General features: G+C 39.6%; 1 protein-coding gene across 1 annotated transcript in view; it reads left to right on the forward strand.

Annotated features, from left to right (window-relative positions):
* The window catches only part of zbbx (zinc finger, B-box domain containing), a 50,373-nt gene that overhangs the window by 16,462 nt on the left and 12,372 nt on the right, over positions 1-21,539 (forward strand). Inside the window, exons 4-6 of the mRNA XM_061925790.1 lie at positions 2,411-2,492; positions 3,565-3,619; positions 5,836-5,945. Coding sequence (XP_061781774.1) covers positions 2,411-2,492; positions 3,565-3,619; positions 5,836-5,945 — 247 coding nt within the window. The remainder of the gene's footprint in view (positions 1-2,410; positions 2,493-3,564; positions 3,620-5,835; positions 5,946-21,539) is intronic.

A 21,539-nucleotide genomic window follows, 5' to 3' on the forward strand; every position in this document is an offset into this window, starting at 1 on the left:
GGTTTTTTTTAACTGGATCTGGATCGGCATTTTCCCATGCCTTACCGATACGCATTTTTTTGCAAATATCGGCGGCCGATCCGATCCAGATATCGCATCGGGACATCCCTAGTAGATGTTAACTGGCTTTAAACTCGTTGCAGGTCTGCTTGTATCGGAGAGCTTATATCAGAGATTTTAGCTGATATCCAATACAAATATCATATCGGGACACCCCACACCTCCAGTAATCATTGGTCACCAGATTATGAAGTGAAGTGACCATGCCCTTTGTCACACTTGTAACCAACTTGAAAGCTTCGCTGCAGGCTGCGAGGGCTGTGATTACACTATTTCTGTGTGTATATGACTTGTTTAGAGAGTGTACCGCCCAACTTTGTGGAAACCTTCTCCATTATCAGATCGAAATTTGCAAAAAAAACAACCCAAACAGGCACACTTTGTGTCCCCAGGTTGCATGTCCTGAAGGGACATCTTGTCCTGCACCTGCAGAGGTGCGCCTCAGCTGTCTCCCTTGGCGACAGTCAGTTGCCAGGGCGATGGCGCTGGGGTGATTACCTGACGCCCACCCCCAGTGTCAGCATGGCACACCAATAGATTTCAGGGAGTTGGCAACTCTTGTCACAGTTATAAACACACACATTCTCTCTCACACACACAGATATTGTCTGACTTGCGGTGACAGGTTGCCAGCTCAACCCAAAATAAACAGGCTTCACAATAGCATAAATAATTCAGCGGCATGAGCATGAATAACTGCTGTCTAAATGAAGATTCCTTTTCAGATCTTCACACCAGGCAGGATTGACTATTTGTACGTTCATCACGTACACCTGAATACATTTTCATTAATGAAAAATACATTGTGCATACCTTATTTCTTAAACTAAAGTCATTTCAAGAAATAGTTAGTTCTGCCTCAAACCTACAGTAAGTACTGCTGCAATAAATCCCTGCTTAAACTTTGCAAGCATTCTGTGCACATCTGTTACTTTCCTTCATAGACTCAAGTAGTTATAGAATTTTAAAAAATTCTAACAATGTAATGTAACATACATTTTCAAATTTCCTGAAATGAAAGATCTAAGGGCTTCTGTCATGAATGGATGTGTTGATCATTTATACAAATAAGACCACAAATCCTACAGGCTTTAAACCCACTTCAGGGCATCAGACACATTTTGGACAGTCTCTTGTACAATATATTGGTGGATTCAACAATCCATGAAGTCCCAAAGGTTCTCATTGGATTCAAGTCCGAAGAAGGGGCAGGACAGTCAGAAGCATCAATATCCCTGTTCTTCAAAAAATTGCTGACACACATACCTCAACTGGGCATTGTGATGTACCAGAAGAAACGTTGGACTCGGTACACTACAATGTCTGACGATTGTTCTCGAGCTATTTGTGTACCTACCTATATGTAGTCATGGTACGCCTAGCTAGCATGCTCGGGTCCTTGCTGCCCTTCAAGGATGTGCCTCCCGAGGCTGTGACTAACCAAGTACTATCTTAATCATGCTGGAGGGTTATGTAGGAATCAAAGAATCCCCTAATCTGTCACATGTACTCAACGTGAACCTGCTATCATACTGTATATGAGACCAGGGCAACAATTGCAATTCTGCCAATTATAGTGTTCTGCTGTGTTGCGCAGATCTCACTTGTGACCGTCGGGCTGTAATGCAACCCTAATGGAATCGGCTTCTGACAGTTTGGACCAAAACACACACACAAGTGACCTGCCGGAGGTCAAATTGTTGCTCTGACTGTGCTCGTCCTGCACAGAGGAGCAGATAGTTATCCTGATGTTGGGTTTTGCCGCTACTCTTAGTTTACTGGCCTGTCTCCTGGTATCTCTTTCTCGCTCTTGACACAGCACACTTTGTGGCTATGGTTCGTATGTATGTGCTACTGGTGGAGCTGCACTACCATAGAAACGTCTTGTCGACTGCATGCAGATATCATTTCATGCTGCCATTAGTGATGAGGGCACTCAAGATGTCCGTAATCCAATAACTACCAGTACTGTATTTATTGACAATGCAAGCCTTCACAGTATGTCAAACATCAGTAAATTGAAAATGACAATAACATAATTAAACCAACCTATGTATAAAATTTAAATAAGTACTGTGGGACCTTAGAGATCAACAAAGGACTGTGAGACACGCATGGGAACACAGATGATGGTTTCTATTGGCTGTGAGATAAAGGATAAAGGATGACAACGTTTGATTAAACTGACACGGAGGAAGTCCATAACCAATGATCATTTTAATTTGAAGACACATTAGGGATTAATAAATAATTTCAAAATGCACTAAGGAAGAGTTACAGCAGCGATAGAGCATATCTTATCAAAATGATTGTATAATTATCCCCCAAAATCCTCTCCCTGTCTTTTTAGGCATCCAGGAATTCTTCAGTGGAAGGCAGGACAATCAATAAACAGCTGTGCTCCAATGCCCAACCCTAAGAAACCACAAAAGGTAAGGTTTACTGTACTCGTGGAATCTGTTCCTGCAAAAATGTTGTTACTTTCTTAATTTTACATATGTTCAATTCAATATTCTGTATTTCTTTTCAAGTTTTAGTGCATGGATACCAATACCAGCAGGCCTGCAGTGCGTTTACAGCCAGTTAACATCTAAATGTACTCCAATAAGCTTACATAGTTGGTCTTTACTAGCAGCTACACAACAGCTAAGCACCTAATAGCACACAAGCTAGACATACTTAATGTGTCCTTAATTGAAAAGCAGTCTGAAAAAGTCAATATAAACACATATCAAAAAAATATAGTTGTATTTTACTTACAGATACAAAGTCTGCAAGAAAGAAGCATATTAGAAAGTATCCAAACATGTATGTATCATTCAACTTAAAGCGGCATGAGCTTAACTTAAGGAATTATTGTGGCCACTTAGTATCCCCCAAAAAACAATTGACTTAAACTTAAAGACGGTTAATTCAAAATATGTTTTTTTACCATCGTTTTTTGTTTGAGTAATTTTACCTAATCAAACCCTTTCTAACATTCCACATTATAAGATGAAAAATGGTGTATGATTACTGCTGATATCGTATCGCACCAATATCGTTATCGGCCAATACTCAAGGCTCCAATATTGTTATTATATCAGAAGTAAAAAAAGTTCAATCAGGACACCCGCAGTTTTCAGTGTACATGTGCATAAAAGAGCAATAATTAAATGTTACACTGTGTTCCTTGTCATATTTGAATGTCATACATTTTAAATATAAAAGCTTTGACTTTGGATTGCTGTCAAGTCATGAATGGATATCCAATAAACTGAGTTTCTTGACAAAGAAGCTATTCAAAAATATGCTCTTAGCTTGAATATGGTCCGAATTAGACCAATTAATAATTGATGTACAGAAAAAAAGTAGTTGTTAGATCCAATTGCCAGTATTTCTTTTCAGTGATTAACTGAATTTTGCGATCCTAAGAGTTGCATAGAAAATGTCGAAATATAAAGGACTTTTACAGTTGAGTTGGTTTGCTCCAAGCTTTATCACTGGTTCATGTCCTGTCTCCAGCAGCTGTCAGCAGGCAAGGTGAAGATTCGTGTGCTGAAGGATGAACCTTTAACAGGTAAGAAGTCTTCAGCCACAGCATGAGCCTTTGCTGTACAGCTTCAAATGGATATGCTCTTCAAAATATTTGATTCTAAATTTACTTGGCAGCAAAGTAGGCTCTCTTTGTAGGCTCCACATGGAGGTTAATATTTAAAGGGAACCCTCATTGTTCTGACAAGTTTGCCTTACAAGGTAGAACATGTTAGGAGCATTATAAATATCTCATTAAAAAGTCATGTTAAAATCTTTTTAGTGGATTCATGTTTTTTTAATATTTGAAAGAATGTCAATGGGGTCAACTTTTGGCAATGCACTCCTGGTTGCTCATTGATCGTCAAGCATATTTTTCATTGCTGTGTCCTTATTACAGTTATACTGTAGTGTGCACAAGGGTAGAAATGACAAAATAAGCACACATGCTAAATCAAGCGCTGGATGCGGTTGTATATTAAAGGGGAACATTATCACCAGACCTATGTAAGCGTCAATATATACCTTGATGTTGCAGAAAAAAGACCATATATTTTTTTAACCGATTTCCGAATTCTAAATGGATGAATTTTGGCGAATCAAACGCCTTTCTAATATTCGCTCTCGGACCGATGACGTCACAACGTGGCGTCACATCGGGAAGCAATCCGCCATTTTCTCAAACACCGAGTCAAATCAGCTCTGTTATTTTCCGTTTTTTCGACTGTTTTCCGTACCTTGGAGACATCATGCCTCGTCGGTGTGTTGTCGGAGGGTGTAACAACACGAACAGGGACGGATTCAAGTTGCACCAGTGGCCCAAAGATGCGAAAGTGGCAAGAAATTGGACGTTTGTTCCGCACACTTTACCGACGAAAGCTATGCTACGACAGATGGCAAGAATGTGTGGATATCCTGCGACACTCAAAGCAGATGCATTTCCAACGATAAAGTCAAAGAAATCTGCCGCCAGACCCCCATTGAATCTGCCGGAGTGTGTGAGCAATTCAGGGACAAAGGACCTCGGTAGCACGGCAAGCAATGGCGGCAGTTTGTTCCCGCAGACGAGCGAGCTAAACCCCCTATCGACCCTAGCTTCCCTGGCCTGCTGACATCAACTCCAAAACTGAACATATCAGCTTTCAGGAAAAGAGCACGGATGAGGGTATGTCTACATAATATATTAATTGATGAAAATTGGGCTGTCTGCACTCTCAAAGTGTATGTTGTTGCCAAATGTATTTCATATGCTGTAAACCTAGTTCATAGTTGTTAGTTTCCTTTAATGCCAAACACATACCAATCGTTGGTTAGAAGGCGATCGCCAAATTCGTCCTCGCTTTCTCCCGTGTCGCTGGCTGTCGTGTCGTTTTCGTCGGTTTTGCTTGCATACGGTTCAAACCGATATGGCTCAATAGCTTCAGTTTCTTCTTCAATTTCGTTTTCGCTACCTGCCTCCACACTACAACCATCCGTTTCAATACATGCGTAATCTGTTGAATCGCTTAAGCCGCTGAAATCCGAGTCTGAATCCGAGCTAATGTCGCTATAGCTTGCTATTCTTTCCGCCATGTTTGTTTGTGTTGGCTTCACTATGTGACGTCACAGGAAAATGGACGGGTGTTTATAACGATGGTTAAAATCAGGCACTTTGAAGCTTTTTTTAGGGATATTGCGTGATGGGTAAAATTTTGAAAAAAACTTCGAAAAATATAATAAGCCACTGGGAACTGATTTTTAATGTTTTTAACAATTCTGAAATTGTGATAATGTTCCCCTTTAACCTCAGTTTGCTGTCATTCTGCTGTCCATCCATCCATCCATTTTCTACCGCTTGTCCCTTTTGGGGTCGCGGGGGGTGCTGGAGCCTATCTCAGCTGCATTCGGATGGAAGGCCGGTACACCCTGGACATCGCAGGGCCAACACAGACAGACAGACAACATTCACACACTAGGGCCAATTTAGTGCTGCCAATCAACGCATCCCCAGGTGCATGTCTTTGGAGGTGGGAGTAAGCCGGAGTACCTGGATGTACCCACGCAGTCACGGGGAGAACATGCAAACTCCACACAGAAACTCTTCTGTCAAGTATGTCAACTTAATGTGACCAACAGACCTTGTTTTTGCAGAATCCCAAATCTTGACCACAGACACTTGCTGCACCGACAAACCCTGACAGGGAAAACATTTGAGGAAATGTAAACTTGAGCGGGCAGGAAACACTGCTCGATGGTTGAATCACAATATCTCTGTCCCTTCAGCTCCACCTCATCTACCCTTGTGTGAAACCTGCTGCTGTCCTCAGCCACCAAGACAAAACAAGATGAGGGGACCAAACTTTGGACAAGGTGATGCGGCAACTGATAGACAGGTATCCACAAACCCACTTGAAGTGACACAACATTTTAATTAAATAATTTTCCAGACTATAGAGCGCACAGGTGTATAAGCTGCACCCACTAAATGTTAAAAGAAAAAAATATTGTTGTATATATTAGTTGCACTGGACTAAGCTGCAGATATATACGTTGTGAAATGAATTATTTAAACAAAAATATTTTTGTAAATGTTTATTTACGGGCAGCACGGTGGAAGAAGGGTTAGTGCGTCTGCCTCACAATACGAAGGTCCTGAGTAGGCGTGAGTTCAATCCCGGCCTCGGGATCTTTCTGTGTGGAGTTTGCATGTCCTCCCCGTGACTGCGTGGGTTCCCTCCGGGTACTCCGGCTTCCTCCCACCTCCAAAGACATGCACCTGGGGATAGGTTGATTGGCAACACTAAATTGGCCCTAGTGTGTGAATGTGAGTGTGAATGTTGTCTCTATCTGTGTTGGCCCTGTGATGAGGTGGCGACTTGTCCAGGGTGTACCCCGCCTTCCGCCCGATTGTAGCTGAGATAGGCTCCAGCGCCCCCCGCGACCCCGAAGGGAATAAGCGGTAGAAAATGGATGGATGGATGGATGGATGTTTATTTACATACCTTAATTGTTTCCAAACGGTGTCTGTAAAACGGCTGATCAAACAAAACAGAAGTCCCCGTCATGGACCCGCTAGCTGCGGAAGCTAGCTCTCCAATCAGCTAAACAGACTGAATAACTCCACAGTGACGTTTTAGTGAATTTACTGAGGAATTTGTGAAACTGAAACAATATAAACAAAATGTCATTGTAAGTTAAAGGGGAACATTATCACCAGACCTATGTAAGCGTCAATATATACCTTGATGTTGCAGAAAAAAGACCATATATTTTTTTAACCGATTTCCGAACTCTAAATGGGTGAATTTTGGCGAATTAAACGCCTTTCTATTATTCGCTCTCGGAGCGATGACGTCACGTTGTGACGTCACATCGGGAAGCAATCCGCCATTTTCTCACTTTCGTCGGTGTGTTGTCGGAGGGTGTAACAACACGAACAGGGACGGATTCAAGTTGCACCAGTGGCCCAAAGATGCGAAAGTGGCAAAAAATTGGACGAAATTTGTTCAAAATACGAGGCTGTGGGGAAAGCCGACGAAATGGTCAGTCGTTTGTTCCGCACACTTTACCGACAAAAGCTATGCTACGACAGAGATGGCAAGAATGTCCTTAAAGATATAAATAAATAAATAAATGATAAATGGTATAGCGCTTTTCTACCTTCAAGGTACTCAAAGCACTTTGACAGTATTACCACATTCACCTATTCACACACACATTCACACACTGATGGCGGGAGCTGCCATGCAAGGCGCTAACCAGCAGCCATCAGGAGCAAGGGGTGAAGTGTCTTGCCCAAGGACATAACGGACATGACTAGGATGGTAGAAGGTGGGGATTGAACCCCAGTAACCAGCAAGACTCCGATTGCTGGCACGGCCACTCTACCAACTTCGCCACGCCGTCCCTATATCCTGCGACACTCAAAGCAGATGCTGACATCAACTCCAAAACTGGACAGATCAGCTTTCAGGAAAAGAGAGCGGATGAGGGTATGTCTACATCCATCCATCCATTTTCTACCGCTTATTCCCCTTGGGGTCGTGGGGGGCGCTGGAGCCTATCTCAGCTACAATCGGGCGGAAGGCGGGGTACACCCTAGACAAGTCGCCACCTCATCAGAATATATTAATTGATGAAAACTTTATTCATTACTCGCGGTTTTACGTAAATTATTATACATAAACTGTGTTTACCAATAATTTAGCTTAAAAACATTTATTTTTTTCAATCGTTCGAGTACATTCGGGTAGTCTTGTGTAATGCAGTATTTTGTGTCTATTTAGGTATGGTTAACCTGAGTGCTGAAATCGTGGAAAAATATATGTTCTTAGCGCGCCTGAAATGGGCTGTCTGCACTCTCAAAGTGCATGTTGTTGCCAAATGTATTTCATATGCTGTAAACTTAGTTCATAGTTGTTAGTTTCCTTTAATGCCAAACAAACACATACCAATCGTTGGTTAGAAGGCGATCGCCGAATTGGTCCTCGCTTTCTCCCGTGTCGCTGGCTGTCGTGTCGTTTTCGTCGGTTTCGCTTGCATACGGTTCTAACCGATATGGCTCAATAGCTTCAGTTTCTTCTTCAATTTCGTTTTCGCTACCTGCCTCCACACTACAACCATCCGTTTCAATACATGCGTAATCTGTTGAATCGCTTAAGCCGCTGAAATCCGAGTCTGAATCCGAGCTAATGTCGCTATACCTTTCTGTTCTATCCGCCATGTTTGTTTGTATTGGCATCACTGTGTGACGTCACAGGAAAATGGACGGGTGTATATAACGATGGTTAAAGTCAGGCACTTTGAAGCTTTTTTTAGAGATATTTTTTGAAAAAAACTTTGAAAAATAAACTAAGCTACTGGGAACTGATTTTTAATGGTTTTAACCCTTCTGAAATTGTGATAATGTTCCCCTTTAATAATACTAACATAGACACCGGCAAATGTGTTAGCATCTTAGCTAATGCTAAATACATTACGAAAATATACATGAAAATGGTTTTATGGTTTTATAAGCAAGTAATTGTTTTAGTTGTAAAGCTTACAAAATTTGCTTGGAGTGATGAATAAAGAAGCCATACGAGTAGAAACGCTATGGACGAATAGTGAGCAGAATGGCATTTGTGCCTCCGGTTGAAAGCTCAGTCTAAAAAGAAGGGCACTGCAGCACCAGTAAGCAAACTCGTCCAAAAGATGGCGCTATAGCACAAACAATAACCTTTCAATGTCTTTGGTTGTTGTTGTTTTTTTAAACTATTTGCATTACGGCCGTCAGCGAAGAAAAATCCATAAATTAGCTGCACCTTTTTATAAGCCGTAGGAAAAAAGTAGCGGCTTGTAGTCCGTAATTTACGGTGATTAAACTGTCTGCGTCATATGTCCTAAAGTAATATTTTTTGGCTCTCATGAAGTCTGCCGTGAGTAGTAGGTTTGTGGTTGTTGAAGGGAAACGCGAAAGTTGTGGCGCGTCTGTGAAATGAATACGACGCCGTATACTCAAAATGAGCAAATATGTAAATTGTGCATGTTATTATGAATGTGCCTGTTACTAAATTACATATACAGATGCAAATAAAATGAAGATGGAGGCTTTCTGATGTTTTTTTGAGCGCTATATTGGCGCAATAGCACGACTCCCAATGGGTCTATTGTTAGCTGACTTTTGCTTGCGTTTATTTACTATTTAGAATGCATTACAAAAGAAAAACATATGTGTTCTTGTTATACATAAGGATTGTGATTGAAATATATTATCCCTTGTGCAAGTCCAAGTCACTTCCCAAGTCAAAACAAGACAAGTTGACACTCTTCTGGTGCCAAAACACTGCTCGCGGACCTTGCCCTTCAACTCACACGCCTTCTGGGTGAGAGACATGCCCCTTAGTGTCCGCCATATTGTTGCTGGTCTTTAAATCATCTCTCTCTGTGTCACTCTTACCGTGACATTATTGTCCAAATTATGTTTGCAGTTCACAGATTAGCTGTAGCCTCTCATCAATAATCAAGTGACCTCTCATCAGAGCACTGTTGTTGTTTCTTTCACTTCAGCAGGAGAGATACACAATGCATGCATGCACTGCATTGACACAGAAATGGGAACTAATTTCCTCTAGCATGGCACACAAGAGTGCAGTGATGTACTGCGTGTTGCCTGATAGGATGCCCAATCCCTGAAGAGTGGCTGTAATTCATCCTCAGGCTTGAGGGGGGAAATAAGGGCCAGCTTTATGGGACCATTACAAGGCAGTCTCATACTTGTGTAGGCTTGCTTCTACAGTATTAGTATTTGTGCAACACACACACACAGGTATATCATTGAAAAGGAACATATGATGTAGACGCACAATGACAGCTACATTACATCAAAGGAATCGATACATACTAGATGACTATAGCACAGACGTCCTCTAAGGCCAAACATTCAACAGAATCCTTTTGAGTTCTGCTCAGCAACAAACATGTGCTTAGAATAACTAATCCACTGAGAAAATAGGTACAACATTGTCTAAACGTGTAAACAATGCTAGTAATGATTAGGAATGGGTACATTTCACATCTGAACAAATCAAGTACTAATTGCCGGAGCCTGGGAACCGATACCAGTACTCAAAAGGACCCATTTTTGATACTTTTGTGTGTGTTCATGTGGTAATGAACGTTAATCGTTAAATAACGAAATCAGAATTTGTATTTAACAGTAAGCCGATAATGATAATTGTGCTGTCCAGTTGTCATTATCATTATCTTGTTTTCTCGGTCTCATTTGCAAGTATTATATAAGAGACTTTGCATGCAGTTGCAATTTCAAGACACTAGATGGCAGTAGTGTATAGGCTTCGGTCTGGTGTAGTAGTCAGGAAGTAATTTTTGCCATTAAACTGAACGTGCCAATCTTGTCTTTTGTTGAGCCCTACGAAGTGTTTATACTGTAGGTATTTTACATACTACACCAGGGGTGCTCATTACGTCGATCGCGAGCTACCGGTCGATCGCGGAGGGTGTGTCAGTCGATCACCAGCCAGGCATTAAAAAAAGAGTCCTAAAAATGAGCGATCATAAATCTTCACTATGACGTCACTTTCGTCACTTGATTGACATTCACGGCACCCGAGGGTCTTCTGAGATGACGCTGGATGCTGCCAGCTCATTAAAATTACCGACTGGAAGGCGAGACACTTTATTTCAACAGACTCTGGCGCCGAACCTGTCGTCAAAACTCCAAAGACCGACTGCACAGTTGCACAGTTGCGCTAACAAAATAAGAGTCTCAGAAAGCTGGCGTGCACAAGCTAGCAAGCTACGGAGTTTGCCGACAATGTATTTCTTGTAAAGTGTATACAAAGGAGTACGGAAGCTGGATAAATAAGATGCCAAAAACCAACCACTTTCATGTGGTATTGGACAGAAAGAAGGACTTTCTTTCTCTTCCACTCGAAAATGCGGACGTTATCAGCACCACTGTCTGATTCCAATCAATGCAAGTCATCAGAATCAGGTAATACACCAACTTATATTCTTGTCTTCATGAAAGAAAGGAATCTATATGTGTTAAACATACTTGTATTATCATTAAACACCTTTAATTTATAAACAATATTAACTATATGTATTAAACATGCTTGCATTATCATTAAACACCTTTAACTTGTTAACAAAAACATATATTTCATAAATAAGTAAATATAAATTATATATATATGAATGAGGTAGATCCCCACGACTGGAACAATTGAAAAGTAGCTCGCCTGCAGAAAAAGTGTGAGCACCCCTGTTCTACACCATCTGTTTGATTGTAACATGTATCTTAGTTGTAGTTTTCGTTTACAAATTTGGAGGTGTTGAAATTGCTAATGCTAATCGGTAGCTTGTATATGGTATATCCAATGTGAATCAACATGGAGTTAGCACATTTTTAAAAGTAGACCCTTACTTTTGAGTGCTTTCTATTGGGCATGCTTGCTTTGTTGGCGTGGATTAATTGCAACATTACCTACAGGCAGTCCGCTACAAATCTGCCTGTTTGCACGCCATAGTTAAACATCACCATAGAAGATGTCACATACAATAAATATATATTATGGTACAGTTTGATTTTACGTGAATCTGTAACAACTAGTACTGACGGATTTGTGTCAGTATCTGTAAAAGTGCCAAATTCAGTACCCATCCCTAGCATACTTGCCAACCCTCCAGGATTTTCCGGGAGACTCCCGAAATTCAGCGCCTCTCCCGAAAACCTCCCGGGACAAATCTTCTCCCGAAAATCTCCCGAAATCCATGCGGATCTGAGTGACGTGTTGACAGCCTGTTTTAACGTCCGCTTTCCGACAATATAAACAGCATGCCTGCCCAATCACGTTATACATGTAGAATGATCGAGGGCGAGTTCTTGGTTTCTTATGTGGGTTTATTGTTAGGCAGTTTCATTAACGTCCTCCCAGCGCGGTAACAACACACAACAACAGCAGTCACGTTTTAGTCTACCGTAAAGCAGTTCGTCTGCCGTAAACAGCAATGTTGTGACACTCTTAAACAGGACAATACTGCCATCTACTGTACATGCATATGTGACAATAACATCTAGGGCTTTTAGAGAGTGCAGTGCACAACTGCGCACACAACAAGGAGACGAAGCAGAATGCATCATCAGAGAGGGTGTTCAGCATGGTTAGAAAAATAGTGACAGAGAATAGAACAAGGATGGACAATTCAACCCTTAACTCAACAATGAGTGGATGAGTGTTATGTGTGTGTATATGTGTAAATAAATGAACACTGAAATTCAAGTATTTCTCTTATATATATATATATATATATATACAGTATATATGTATATATATATATATATATATATATATATATATATATACAGTATATATGTATGTATATATGATAAAATAAATATATATAGCTATAATTCACTGAAATTCAAGTATTTCTTTCACCAAGTCTTTTTTTTTTTTTTTTTCACCAAGTATTTCATATATATATATATATATGAAATACTTGCTGAAAAAATAAATAAATAAATATATATAGCTATAATTCACTGAAATTCAAGTATTTCTTTCACCAAGTCTTTTTTTTTTTTTTTTTTTTTTCACCAAGTATTTCATATATATATATATATATATATATATATATATATATATATATATATATATATATATATATATATATATATATGAAATACTTGGTGAAAAAAAAAAAAAAAAAAAAGACTTGTATATATATATATATATATATATATAAAAAAAAGACTTATATATATATATATATATATATATATATATATATATATATGAAATACTTGGTGAAAAAAAAAAAAAAAAAGACTTGGTGAAAGAAATACTTGAATTTCAGTGAATTATAGCTATATATATTTATTTTTATTTTTTTTCACCAAGTATTTCATATATATATATATATATATATATATATATATATATATATATATATATATATATATATATATATATATATATATGAAATACTTGGTGAAAAAAAAAAACCCACCCCCCCCAACCCACCTACCGAAATCGGAGGTCTCAAGGTTGGCAAGTATGATCCCTAGTAATAATACTCCGACAATAAGTGGATTTGTCTCTGCCCTGTCATTGATGCTTTTCAATGAAAACCAAATGATGATCTAACGAGGAATTCACAGCCAAAGGTTGTCATCTTCCCTCTCTGACACACACACCCTCTCTGGCTTTGTTAAAACCTGAAGCACTTCAGTCAAAGTTTATTTGGAAAGTTTGGGAAGGAAAGGAACTATATCCAGCTTTTAGCTACAATTCATTACAAGTTATTTAATCTTATATCCACACAGATAAACTTTGTAATAATGAAAAAAAACATCCTGCCTTACACGTGGGGGCTTCTGTGGAGTATATAGTGTGTGTGTGTACGTGTATTTGGTCAAGAACCATCTGTTCAAGTCATTTCAAAGTTCTTGTTAGAAGTCATTTCTGAGAAACGCATGGAAAATGCATTTCACAAAACAAACATTTAAAGGACTCCCTGTGACTAGAGCACTGATGTTATGATGACAGCAGGACACAAGATGTTCACAAACTGCACCAACAGGGAGCCAAATGAGTCATTTAAGTACTGAATCTGATCTATGCATATAAACACTTGTGCCACTTTAAAAAGTTGAACTATTGGACACACACTTTTCAGTATTGAGAGTGATGTCCTTATCAGTTGTGGTGTTTTCCAAACATTTAGTTTTAAAGGGGAACATTATCACAATTTCAGAATTGTTAAAACCATTAAAAATCAGTTCCCAGTGGCTTATTATATTTTTCGAAGTTTTTTTCAAAATTTTACCCATCACGCAATATCCCTAAAAAAAGCTTCAAAATGCCTGATTTTAACCACCCGTCCATTTTCCTGTGACGTCACATAGTGAAGCCAACACAAACAAACATGGTGTAAAGAACAGCAAGCTATAGCGACATTAGCTCGGATTCAGACTCGGATTTCAGCGGCTTAAGCGATTCAACAGATTACGCATGTATTGAAACGGATGGTTGTAGTGTGGAGGCAGGTAGCGAAAACAAAATTGAAGAAGAAAGTGAAGCTATTGAGCCATATCGGTTTGAACCGTATGCAAGCGAAACCGACGAAAACGACACGACAGCCAGCGACACGGGAGAAAGCGAGGACAAATTCGGCGATCGCCTTCTAGCCAACGATTGGTATGTGTTTGTTTGGCATTAAAGGAAACTAACAACTATGAACTAGGTTTACAGCATATGAAATACATTTGGCAACAACATGCACTTTGAGAGTGCAGACAGCCCAATTTTCATCAATTAATATATTCTGTAGACATACCCTCATGTCAGCAGGCCAGGGAAGCTAGGGTCGATATTCTTCTCTTGATCATCTTCGGAACGGTGTGAGCCAAGACATCCAGGGGGTTTAGCTCGCTCGTCTGCGGGAACAAACTGCCGCCATTGCTTGCCGTGCTACCGAGGTCCTTTGTCCCTGAATTGCTCACACACTCCGGCAGATTCAATGGGGGTCTGGCGGCAGATTTCTTTGACTTTATCATTGGAAATGCATTTGCTTTGAGTGTCGCAGGATATCCACACATTCTTGCCATCTCTGTCGTAGCATAGCTTTCGTCGGTAAAGTGTGCGGAACAAACGTCCAATTTCTTGCCACTTTCGCATCTTTGGGCCACTGGTGCAACTTGAATCCGTCCCTGTTCGTGTTGTTACACCCTCCGACAACACACCGACGAGGCATGATGTCTCCAAGGTACGGAAAACAGTCGAAAAAACAGAAAATAACAGAGCTGATTTGACTCGGTGTTTGAGAAAATGGCGGATTGCTTCCCGATGCGACGTCACGTTGCGAATATTAGAAAGGCGTTTAATTCGCCAAAATTCACCCATTTAGAGTTCGGAAATCGGTTAAAAAATATATGGTCTTTTTTCTGCAACATCAAGGTATATATTGACGCTTACATAGGTCTGGTGATAATGTTCCCCTTTAAGCCATTGCGTCATTAACCAAAGGTAGGCCTTCTAACAGCATGTAGGGGCAAGAAAGTATTTTTTTCCCCCTACATTAAAAAGTACAAATTGCATAACACGTAATGGTGGGGCTTTGGTCAAAATTTTACACAGATTTGGTTTTAAAGACCATCTTCAAGCCGCTTACTGACTGCACCGTTTTGTGGGCGATCTTATTTACGTGCCCCTTCGACTCTGTCTCCACCCCGTCAGCCACGTTGTAGTTTTAAGCGCTTCCATATCGAGTCTACTGACAGATGGAAGTTAGAACTATATGCTACTATTTATTGGAAAGGACAACAGCTGAGGATTTTAGCATGCATGTGCATGTATGAGTTAGTCTGCCCCACAACAAGAGGATACAGAAAAAGAAGCAACTTATTGACTACATCTTTGGACTACAACTGAAAAAAAAAATGGCAAAGTCGCTCACGCAAAGCTCTTTGGGAGAATCTCTACCATATACAGTCGTGGTCAAAAGTTTACGTAGACTGGTAAAGAACATAATGTCATGGCTGTCTTGAGTTTCTAATAATTTCTACAACTCTTATTTTTTTGTGATAGAGTGATTGGAGCACATACTTGTTGGTCACAAAAAACATTCATGAAGTTTGGTTGTTTTATGAATTTATTATGGGTCTACTGAAAATGTGACCAAATCTGCTGGGTCAAAAGTATACATACAGCAATGTTAATATTTGGTTACATGTCCCTTGGCAAGTTTCACTGCAATAAGGCGCTTTGGTTGCCATCCACAAGCTTCTGGCAAGCTTCTGTTTGAAATTTTGACCACTCTTCTTGACAAAATTGGTGCAGTTCAGCTAAATTTGTTGGTTTTCTGACATGGACTTGTTTCTTCAGCATTGTCCACACGTTGAAGTCAGGACTTTGGGAAGGCCATTCTAAAACCTTCATTCTAGCCTGATTTAGCCATTCCTTTAACACTTTTGACGTGTGTTTGGGGTCATTGTCCTGTTGGAACACCCAACTGCGCCCAAGACCCAACCTCCGGGCTGATGATTTTAAGTTGTCCTGAGGAATTTAGAGGTACATTCTGGTTGTCTCATTCAGTAAAAATTTTTTTAAATTCCATTGTTTTTTAAGGCGGTCTGTCATAACGTTTTTAGCTTTTATCTATATATAGATAAATATACCGGTCCCCAGACACATTTTTTTCTCTAAATTTGGCCCCCTGAGTCAAAATAATTGCCCAGGCCTGTTCTAACCCTTGTTCTGAGAAAGGCATGCTAACTACAAATTAGGGATGTCCGATAATGGCTTTTTGCCGATATCCGATATTCCGATATTGTCCAACTCTTTAATTACCGATACCGATATCAACCGATACCGATATCAACCGATATATACAGTCATGGAATTAACACATTATTATGCCTAATTTGGACAACCAGGTATGGTGAAGATAAGGTACTTTTAAAAAAAAAATTGTAAAATAAAATAAGATAAATAAATTAAAAACATTTTCTTGAATACAAATGAAAGTAAAACAATATAAAAACAGTTACATAGAAACTAGTAATTAATGCAAAAGAGTAAAATTAACTGTTAAAGGTTAGTACTATTAGTGGACCAGCAGCACACACAATCATGTGTGCTTACGGACTGTATCCCTTGCAGACTGTATTGATATATATTGATATATAATGTAGGAACCAGAATATTAATAACAGAAAGAAACAACCCTTTTGTGTGAATGAGTGTGACTGGGGAGGGAGGTTTTTTGGGTTGGTGCACTAATTGTAAGTGTATCTTGTGTTTTTTTATGTTGATTTAATAAAAAACAAAAAAACAAAAAAAACAAAAAACAAAAAAAACCGATACCGATAATAAAAAAAAACATACCGATAATTTCCAATATTCCATTTTAACGCATTTATCGGACGATAATATCGACAGGCCGATATTATCGGACATCTCTACCAGGGGCGTCACTAGCTTTTAAGGACAGGAGGGGCTTAGCCCCCAGGAGATGCACAGGATGCGAGCAAACGTTACGCACAAGCACAAAACTTCACAAACGGCTAACAAAGACTTAGAAATTATTCATTGTTATTACTATTTTAAAAAAATGCACGGGACGAAATGAAATGCTCCCCGGGACGATGGCTTTTAACCATTTTTTTTCTTTTTCTTTTTATGTATTTATTCATTTTACATTTGATATTAAATGTCTTGGTTTTTCCTCCCTCTGAAAATCCTATGAAATGTTTAACAAGCCATCCTATAATAATACAACAACTATTAATGTAACAATACAATAAAACAAATATATTTAATGATGTTTTTTTCATTATTTTAACAATAGGCTAATGTATACTACTTTATATAGATTCTACAAGAAACACAAAACTTAAACACTAAATTATTTACAATTGCACACACAAGGTTTTGTGCAGCTTCACTCATTGTAAAGGAAGATAATGTGCTTCGTACACCTGCAGGACCGCAAGCAAGGTCGCAGAGAAAATGCGGACTGGAATTTGAGTGACGTGGGCATTTTCTATATGAACAAGTGGAATGGATTGGATACCGACGCACTAAAGGGTCTCTCTACCTTACGCTACGAAGTGAGGGGAAACTGAGTGAATAATAACAGGTTATATGATTACTTATTTAAACTCATATTCGGGCCACTTTATAATGAATATGTATTTGTAAAAAAAAATATATATATATATATATATATATATAAAACACCAAATTATTTAGGGGGGCTTAAGAATATTTTAGGGGGGCTTGAGCCCCCCTAAAATAGGCCTAACAACGCCAATGATCTCTACTACAAATGATGCAAACTCTAATAATTGCGTAGAAAGAACAACTCTACATATATGGTAGACGTAAACTACTTTGTATAGCCCCTCTAGTTCCATCTTCAATGATCTGTTCTCTGAGAAGGTGCTAAGTATTTATTGAAGTGAAGTACACTTCAAGCAAGGCTCCATGTCCACAGCTACTTGAGGTGCGCAGCCCCCCTCTCTGAGTGCCGCCTCTTTTCCCATTGGATCCTGATTGTTCTCGTCTGTGTATGTCGCCTGATTGTTCTTATTGGATAATTTACCATCACATGCTTGTGTGTACACAGACCTGCATATAAGTGTGTATGGCGTAGCCTGATTTGCCAAAGTTCACCTACAGGGGGCACTGAAGCTCCATTTATTTATTCACATTAGGTGCTCCTGGACTACTGTTAAATCTTTGGTCAGAGTTGACACTGATAAACTAAAATGAATAAAAATCACTATTCAGACATTTCGGTGGAAAGTGTTTTCAGTTACACCACAAACCAAAAAACATGGGAAATGCACACCAATATTACCATGAAATTGTCTCTAAACTGTCTTCTTGTTAGAATTATTCATATTTTTTTTAGGATGTAGCACCCTTAAACACGGACTGCCGTATAATCACCTCTAATCAAGTTGTAGCTCCACAACATAAAACAGTGATATTCCGGTTCAGCTTTGGTAGCAAAACATTTTTTAGTTAATGCAACATGCGAGACGAGGATTATATGACAAAACAAAAGCCAAGCCAAACCTGATAGAGCGTTATAAACGGAAATGACTTAGGCCAGCTGTTAAAATAAACACTGTAATATGCATTGTAAATGTTGGCATGGTCAACCTGATGTTTAGTGGGCTTCTCATTGCCAGTGCTTGGTATTACTGGAGTGGATGCCTGCTTAATTTTGAAGTGCACACATCCCTGCCCTTATTCAATCACGCTCAACTGTGTGTTTTGGCAGGATGCGAAGGCTAGGGATAATACACATGCGGCTGACGTGTGCATTTCTCGCTCCTCGGCTAATCCTGTGTCATTTGTGTTGGAAAGAATGGGCGCTAAGGGGACAGAGAATGGGACGGAAAGCCAAAAAGAATATTGATTTCATTACTCTAGTTTCTCATCACCTTGTTATATGAGGGGTTTAGTCTATTCGTCAGTTTAAAAGCATTATTATTGTTTAATTGTGTGGTATGTTATGAAATGGTGGAATGTTTGATCATTTAAAATAGCCATCAGCAATGACTTAATTTGTCCTTTTTTTATAATATCGGACTGTTGATATTATCGGACGATAAATGCTTTAAAATGTAATATCGGAAATTATCGGTACCAGTTTCAAAAAGTAAAATTTATGACTTTTTAAAACGCCGCTGTACGGAGTGGCGATTTTTTATTTTTTTATTTTTTAAAGAAATACAATCATGTGTGCTTACGGACTGTATCCCTGCAGACTGTATTGATATATATTGATATATAGTGTATATATTCTGTTTTTATGTAGGTTTAATACAAAAATAAAAACATTTTTTTTTCTTTTTCTTTTTCAATCTGTCCCGGCCGCGGCCCGGTGGTTGGGGACCACTGTGGAGTGGTACGCGGATGTAGGGAGAAGTACAGAGCGCCAATAAACCTTAAAGGCACTGCCTTTGCGTGCCGGCCCAATCACATAATATCTACGACTTTTCACACACAAGTCACATGTCACAGGTCACATTGAGGGTGGCCGTATAAACAACTTTAACACTGTTACAAAAATGCGTCACACTGTGAACCCACACCAAACAAGAATGACAAACACATTTCGGGAGAACATCCGCACCGTAACACAACAAAAAACACAACAGAACAAATACCCAGAAGCCCTTGCAGCACTAACTCTTCCGGGACGCTACAATATACACCCCCGGGCCCCCCACCTCAACCTCATGCCCTCTCAGGGAGAGCATGTCCCAAATTCCAAGCTGCTGTTTTGAGGCATGTTAAAAAAAAATAATGCACTTTTTGACTTCAATAATAAATATGGCAGTGCCATGTTGGCATTTTTTTCCCATAACTTGAGTTGATTTATTTTGGAAAACCTTGTTACATTGTTTAATGCATCCAACGGGGCATCACAACTAGGGATGTCCCGATCCAGGTTTTTGCACTTCCGATCCGATACCGATATTGTTTTTGCACTTCCGATACTGACCGATACCGATACTGACCGATACTGGCCTATCCGAGCATGTATTAAAGTTTAAAGTTATTTAGCCTACTTAGTTGTCAGAATCATGTTGAAAATGGTTTTAGTACTCTTGATAACAACTAGCCTGCTGAATTAGGGGAGTTTGAATAATACACAATGGTTGGTAACAAGAAACTGACCTGTTTATTCAAGGATAAACACAAAATAGACAAAATTATACATGACAAACAGAAATGGCATCATTGAACTAGGGCTGGGCGATATGGCCTTTTTTAAATATTGCGATATTTTAAGGCCATATCGCGATACACAATATATATGTGGATATTTTGCCTTAGCCTTGAATGAACACTTGATGCATATAATCACAGCAGTATGATGATTCTATGTGTCTACATTAAAACATTCTTCTTCATACTGCATTAATATATGCTACTTTTAAACTTTCATGCAGAGAAGGAAATCACAACTAAAAAAAATCACTATTTTTTTCATACGGTGTTGATCTGGAAATGTTTGCCTCGGCATTTTGATGGTGTGGGCGTGTGGCACTGAACAGAGATACGCGTCTCGACAGACGTTACAATATTTGAACAATGATGACGAAAACTGTTTTCTCTGTCGTGTCCGTGTGTCGAAAATTGTTATGCGCTTATTTTTTTTATTTGATTTTGTGCGTGGCATAGATTTGTCGTGCGCAGAGGACGCTTGAGCAGTGCGCAATTGCACAGGCGCGTACCTTAGCGGCTGCGCTAGCATCACAGCTAACGTTAGCCATGCTGCTACCTCTCTGCTGGGAGAGGGCGTATACGTATGTATTATTTAAATCGATGCATTGGAAAACGCGGACCGGAGTTTTTTTTTAAACTGGATCTGGATCGGCATTTTCCCATGCCTTGCCGGTACGCATTTTTTTGGCAAATATCGGCGGCCGATCCGATCCAAATATCGGATCGGGACATCCCTAATCACAACACAATTAGGCATAATAATGTGTTAATTCCACGACTGTATATATCGGTATCGGTTGATATCGGAATTGGTAATCAAGAGTTGGACAATATCGGAATATCGGCAAAAAAGCCATTATCGGACATCTCTAGTTTAAATGTCACTTAGATAATGAGTTTCACTATGTAAAGCACTTTGAGTCACGAGAGAAAGTTAAAGTTAAAGTACCAATGATTGTCAAACACACACTAGGTGTGGTGAAATTTGTCCTCTGCATTTGACCCATCCCCTTGTTCACCCCCTGAGAGGTGAGGGGAGCAGTGGGCAACCAGCGGTGCCGCGCCCGGGAATCATCTTTGGTGATTTAACCCCCAATTCCAACCCTTGATGCTGAGTGCCAAGCAGGGAAGTAATGGGTGCCATTTTTATAGTCTTTGGTATGACTCGGCCGGGGTTTGAACTCACAACCTACCGATCTCAGGGCGGACACTCTAACCACTAGGCCACTG

The sequence above is a fragment of the Nerophis lumbriciformis genome, linkage group LG30, assembly GCF_033978685.3.
Source record: "Nerophis lumbriciformis linkage group LG30, RoL_Nlum_v2.1, whole genome shotgun sequence".
Classification (NCBI taxonomy): Eukaryota; Metazoa; Chordata; class Actinopteri; order Syngnathiformes; family Syngnathidae; genus Nerophis; species Nerophis lumbriciformis.